The 5,984-nt window shown below is 53.6% G+C and overlaps 1 protein-coding gene across 1 annotated transcript; it reads left to right on the top strand.

Moving 5' to 3' along the window:
• Positions 1-2,788: 2,788 nt before the first annotated feature.
• Positions 2,789-4,892, top strand: CHST14 (carbohydrate (N-acetylgalactosamine 4-0) sulfotransferase 14). The gene has a single exon (XM_004687915.2). It carries the CDS (start codon positions 2,995-2,997, stop codon positions 4,123-4,125), a length of 1,131 nt encoding a protein of 376 aa, XP_004687972.1. The 5' UTR covers positions 2,789-2,994; the 3' UTR covers positions 4,126-4,892.
• The last annotated feature ends 1,092 nt before the right edge of the window (positions 4,893-5,984 follow it).

The following is a 5,984-nucleotide window of genomic DNA, read 5'->3' as shown; positions in this document are numbered from 1 at the left end:
CCTGTGTGTCCTGTTATCTTTTTATGTGTGGGCATGGGGCCTTAAACCTTGCAGTGTAGAAGCTCTCTAGAGTGAATAAGCAAAGATGTCAGGAAAGTCGGGGGAATGCAGAAGAGGGACACAAAGGGAAGGGAAGCTTGGGCTTGACTTCTTGTCATCCTCGTGACCACCTGTCTGGGCTGTGTGAAATCCTTGGGTTGCTCTTTCCTGACCTGGGGACTGGTCTCAAGTGGGTACATGGAGAAGATGAGCAGTGTTACCCCCTTGGGACATGCTGTTGGAGATCTGGCCAAGAGAGACTCTTAGGGCCTCAGTGTTTCACAATTGGCACTCCTGGCTGATGAAGGCCACACCAGGAGGTCAATGGTTGGTGACTGTCTAACCTCTGATTTGTCTCAAAAAGCCTTAGTGTTGCCACTGTTTAGGGTGAGGTGGCTGTAAGGCTATGGGGGTTCTAGGAGGCAGAGCGTGACTACCCAGCCCTCTTCTGTGTTTTGGTAAGGACATCTGACAGGTGCGTCTCTATAGAGATTATTGGTATATTTACTGTAGCACAGCCATCAAGATTCCCCTGCAGGGGTTGGTATCTTACACTTTACGCTGGGATAAAGACGGGTAATTTTCCTAAGCACACCCCTCCCTGAGAACAGCTGGCTAGTCCCTCACTGTGCCTACTAGCACAGGACCATTCAGAAATGAGCCTGTGTGACCAAGTTATCAAAATCCCAAAGCTTATTTTTGCCCTCTCAGTATAAAAGAGCTGCTTATTTAAGAAGGGAAAACAAGGTTTCCACCAGCAGAAATTTCCCTTCAGTGATTATGGAAGCAAAGAAGAGTTGAGTGAAAGCTCAGTGTTGTAAACCTGGATATGGGAGCCTGCTCTGAGAAGCTGGAAAGCCACTAGGCTTCCTCTTCCTTCCCTCACTCATCCTGTGTGCCTTCCTGTTGTTAGGATTGGGGGACCATCTAAGAGTCCATCTGTTTCAGGGGAGGGTGAGGGCCACCCCAGAACCCCAAGACCTGCCCACTCTAGTTTCTGCTACCTGCCACATCAAGACAAAACATACTCTAGTATGTAAGACCTTTAATGGAAAGGAACTTTAATATAATTTGTGTGCAATACAGAAAAGGGGAAAATCAAGCACCAAAAGTTACCCATCCCCTAGGTAAATGCTGAGCCAGAGTTGGCCCAGAACAGGGCCACTGAGGCCCCAAAACCTCCTGGTGGTGACCCATAGGTAAGGGGTAGAAGGGGCCTGAGACATCTGGAGCAGAAAGAGCAAAATTAAAAGCTGTCATCATTAACTTCCCCACAGGTCTCTCGCCCACATCTATTTCAACTAGTCCAAGACCCAAGAGGCAAGTGTAGCTTCTTTCCATGTCTGCTCCCTGTACCTCCTCTAGGTCTTTCTGGTTCCCCATCTTCTTTAGTCCCTTCCTTCCCCAGTCACTTCTGCATCTTCTCCCTGTTCAGCTCCACCCTTTGGTGGGGCAGGGAACTTGGAACCTCCACTTTTGTTGGGGACCACTCTGTTAGACTCTGGCTTCCTCTTATTCCTCACAGTTTCACTTCCGGATACACCACATCAGTGGCAGCTCCATTTTCCCACTATACTGAAAGTCTCTGGCATCCTCCCTCCATCACACTCTCAGTATGCACACTCTGGGTTGCTTCCTCCCTCTCAGCCATTCTCCATTTTGTGTCCATTAATGTCTAAAAGATGGTAATGATGAATTTAGGTTTTAGGATCAGACCAATTCATGAAGAGACAGCTTCCCTGAGCCTGTTTCTTCACATGTGCAGTGGAAATTCAGGTGGTGACTAGTTCCAGAGTGGCTGCGACAGAGAAAAAGCAAACACTGAGTGGGCATCTGCCTCAAAGATGGCCTCTGATTAGGTCATTACTCTGCTTAGCGCCTCATTGGCTGCGAGCATAACAGGTGAACTCTGGCACTTTGCATGGTGCCCAGTTCAGATAGGTAAAGGCTGATTGCTGACATCCACAGCATACCCATACCCGTCTCCAGCCCTCACAGCCAGACAGGTGGTGTTGGGCATGTCTGGCCCCAGGAAAGAAGGCTGCTGCTCTGCTCTCAGCTCCTCACCCTTTAAAAAGTATGTGCTGACCACTCCAGTGGCCATGAAGCACCAACTTGTCACTGGCCCCTCACCAGAGTCCTGTCATCCCCTCTTATCAGATCTGGGAGGAAGGCGGAGGAGGGGAGGGTTCATTTCCATTGTTTCTGCATTACTCTGTGGATACCTGCTGAAATCCGCAGGGACTGTCAAATCTAAGGGTCACCATGGTGATGAGCTATTGGTTAGTCCTTGAGGGTCTTGTTCCTCTCTACAGGAGTGGCCAGGACTGACCAGGGGAGGACACTGGGGGGTTCTGCTTCCAGCGAGAAACACCAGCTTCCTGAAGAAAGTTTATACACTTGCAGAGAGCACCTGGGCTAGGGTTAGGTGTGTGCCAGTGTGTTGTGGGTTCACTCTATGGCTTTCTGAAGGCACATGGCGCGCGAGCCTGGACCCCGCGGCCTCTGTCTTTCCTGGCTTGGGGCCTCAGCAGCTTTGTCCCGGAAGCCCAGAGGACTCGGATGGCCCAGGCTCAGACTCAGACGCCCTCTCCCGGGTGGGGGTCCACAAGGCGTGCTCCCCGCCCCGATCCCTGCTGGGGCGCCCGCCCCTCTCCCCGCCCCTGGCCTGGGCCCGCCCCCCGCGCCTAAGTCGCGGCTGGGCCTGGGGCGGAGAGCGGTCGGGCGGGACATCCGGCCCCGTCCCTCGCCGCGCCCGCCCGCCGCCCGCTCCCTCCTCGCAGCCTGGGAGACGACCACCCCCTCTGGAGCTTGGGCTGCCAGCCAGCACTCTCCTCTCCGACCCCCTCTTGGCAGCGGGCGTAAACCCTCGGCTCCCGCCCCCCAGCCCAAGACGGCTTTCTAGGCCGCCCTCGGATTGCCTGGGCCCGCGAAGGCCCCTACCTCGGGAGCACCATGTTCCCCCGCCCGCTGACCCCTCTGACGGCCCCAAATGGCGCCGAGTCCCTGGGCCGGCCACTAAGGCGGGCTCCACTGGGCAGGGCCCGGGCCGGGCTCGGGGGGCCGCCCCTGCTGCTCCCGTCCATGCTGATGTTCGCGGTAATCGTGGCCTCCAGCGGGCTGCTGCTCATGATTGAACGGGGCATCCTGGCGGAGATGAAACCCCTTCCCCTGCACCCTCCCAACCGCGAGGGTGCAGCCTGGCGCGGAACCGTCCTCAGGTCTGGGGGACTCTCCCTGGATGCCGGGGACTCGGATATGCAGGTGAGGCAGGACGTCAGGAACCGGACCTTACGGACAGTGTGTGGACAGCCAGGTATGCCCCGGGACCCCTGGGACTTGCCGGTGGGGCAGCGGCGCACCCTACTGCGCCACATCCTCGTGAGTGACCGCTACCGCTTCCTCTACTGCTACGTCCCCAAAGTGGCCTGCTCTAACTGGAAGCGGGTGCTGAAGGTGCTGGCGGGAGTCCTGGACAGTGTGGACGTCCGTCTCAAGATGGACCACCGCAGTGACCTGGTGTTCCTGGCAGACCTAAGGCCAGAGGAGATTCGCTACCGGCTGCAACACTACTTCAAGTTCCTGTTTGTGAGGGATCCTCTGGAACGCCTGCTCTCTGCTTACCGCAACAAGTTTGGTGAGATCCGAGAGTACCAGCAGCGCTATGGGGCTGAGATCGTCAGAAGGTACAGGGCTGGAGCAGGTCCTAGCCCCGCAGGGGATGATGTCACCTTCCCAGAGTTCCTGAGATACCTGGTGGATGAGGACCCTGAGCGCATGAATGAGCACTGGATGCCAGTATACAACCTGTGCCAGCCTTGTGCAGTGCACTACGACTTTGTGGGTTCCTACGAGAGGCTGGAGGCTGATGCCAACCAGGTGCTTGAGTGGGTACGGGCACCACCCCAAGTCCGGTTCCCAGCTCGTCAGGCCTGGTACCGGCCAGCAAGTCCTGAAAACTTGCACTATCACCTGTGCAGTACCCCCCGGACCCTGCTGCAGGATGTACTGCCTAAGTATATCCTGGACTTCTCCCTCTTTGCCTACCCACTGCCTAATGTCACCAGGGAGGCCTGTCATCAGTGACCATAAGTATGGACCAGCAGCTTCTGGGGACTCAATTTGACAGTGCCAGCTTTTTGTGCTAACACCTGCCATTCAGAGAAACCCTGGCACTGCAGCCTGGGGCTTCTCGGGGTTTCAAGGCACTGTCCTCAGAAGTTCCTTATGGGTACTTACGGAAGCTCAGAGAACAGGAGGCCTAGCATTCCCCATTGAGGGGTTTGGGGGAGAGGACAGTGTGATCCTTCATGCCCGGACAGAACCAGACACCAGTTTGCCATAAAGTGACACATCTGTTTAAAACTGTCTTAGGCTTTCTGCAGCAGGGATTACATGGTCCATTAAACTAACCTGTGGCCAAATGCAGAGGGGATACCAATCAGGTGCACAGAGGGTGTGAAGTTTTGTGTGTATCTCTGATCTCCGCTCATTCACACTCCATGTACATCAGGACTGGAGTTGGTAGTTGAGCCTTAGAAATGACATGCCTTAAGTTTAAGACTCAGATTTTCCTATTCATATCAGGTTCTTTCTATTTTTCCAAGGAAAAGAAAACTGCACAGGGCCCTTGACTTGGTTGCTCCAAGCAGGACTGGCCCAGCAGACATCCAAAGAACCCTGTACCTAATCTCTTCTGGGCTCTTCTGAGAACCAGCTCCCCCCAGCCCCAAGGTTGAGACTGGCTGCTGTAGCTGGCTGCCACTGCTATGATGCACCTCTATTTAAATTTTGTACTTTTTGATAGAACCCTTACGAAGGCTTCTTTTTTTACCTAGTCGCTGAATTTTTAATAAAGCTGTTTTGTATACAAAGTCAGCATCTCTGTGATTTGCTTTCTGAGCTCCTGCATCCAGCAATCTCCCCAGGTCAGGAAAGGGAGTGTGCAGGAATGAAAGTAAGTCAAGGTATGAACGGGTCAGTGCAGTGGGCCACTGTCATAGCATGGAGCCTGGGGCCTGGATAGGCCGTACTGGATGACAGACTCAATTTCTGAGATGTCGCCAGAATGGCCCCAGGTCTAGGTGCATCAACAGGGATTATTCCCTGAAGAAGGAAATAGGTACAAAACATTGGCTCCTCTTGTGCAAGGTACCTGAATGAGAAGACCCCAGGTGAAAACAGGTATTGTTTGAGCAGGGGGAAGCTATGCTTGGCACTGAAAATTAGAAGGAAGTGCAAGGAGCTTGAACAAAGAGCAGGCTCCCACTAATTTAGGGTCAGAGGAAATTATGAGTAACATGGGAGTAGTAGAGGACAGACTTGGTGTGACCTGTTCTTCCACTGTGCTCAGAAGCCCTGGTGGTATAAGGGGCAAAGTCTCAGCACTATGAAGCTATCAGCAGCCACTGGGAGCTGACTTGCATGGCGCGTTGGTCCTCTCCTCACCTGCTGCTGCCCTCAGCAGTATTCAGTATCCACCTGTTCTGTTCCCCAGTCTGTCTCTGGTGAATCCTTTCATCTCCTGAGCCTCTGGTCTGCACCCTAGCTTTTGTATGCATAAATAAATGAATCTTTAAAAAAAAGAAATCCCAGGCTCTCCAGAGGACAGAGAACAGGAGACTGAGTCTGCTGTGCCCATGAGAGACGCAAGACCAGAACAGGCTCTTCCCGGTAAGTTCCATTTCACTTACCCCCAGTGGGAATAGCTGTACTCCAGGGATCTGAGAAGTGGTCCCCAAGGAAGACGGGGAGGAGGCAGCCCTGTGCAGTCATCACTAATACTTAATCTTGCTGCTGGTCTGATTGTGGGGGAATTTGGGAGAAGGGGCGTTTATGGGCACTCATGTTTCTCCACCCTTCTTCAGGGTACCCTGGCTCTGGGACTGAACCGCAATAGCATTTATGTGTTTTGTTGTAATCACCCAGCTACTTGTCAGTTTCCC

Source organism: Condylura cristata, unplaced genomic scaffold (genome assembly GCF_000260355.1).
Source record: "Condylura cristata isolate star-nosed mole 26May11 unplaced genomic scaffold, ConCri1.0 scaffold00023, whole genome shotgun sequence".
NCBI lineage: Eukaryota > Metazoa > Chordata > Mammalia > Eulipotyphla > Talpidae > Condylura > Condylura cristata.
This window is presented reverse-complemented; position numbering and strand designations above follow the sequence as displayed.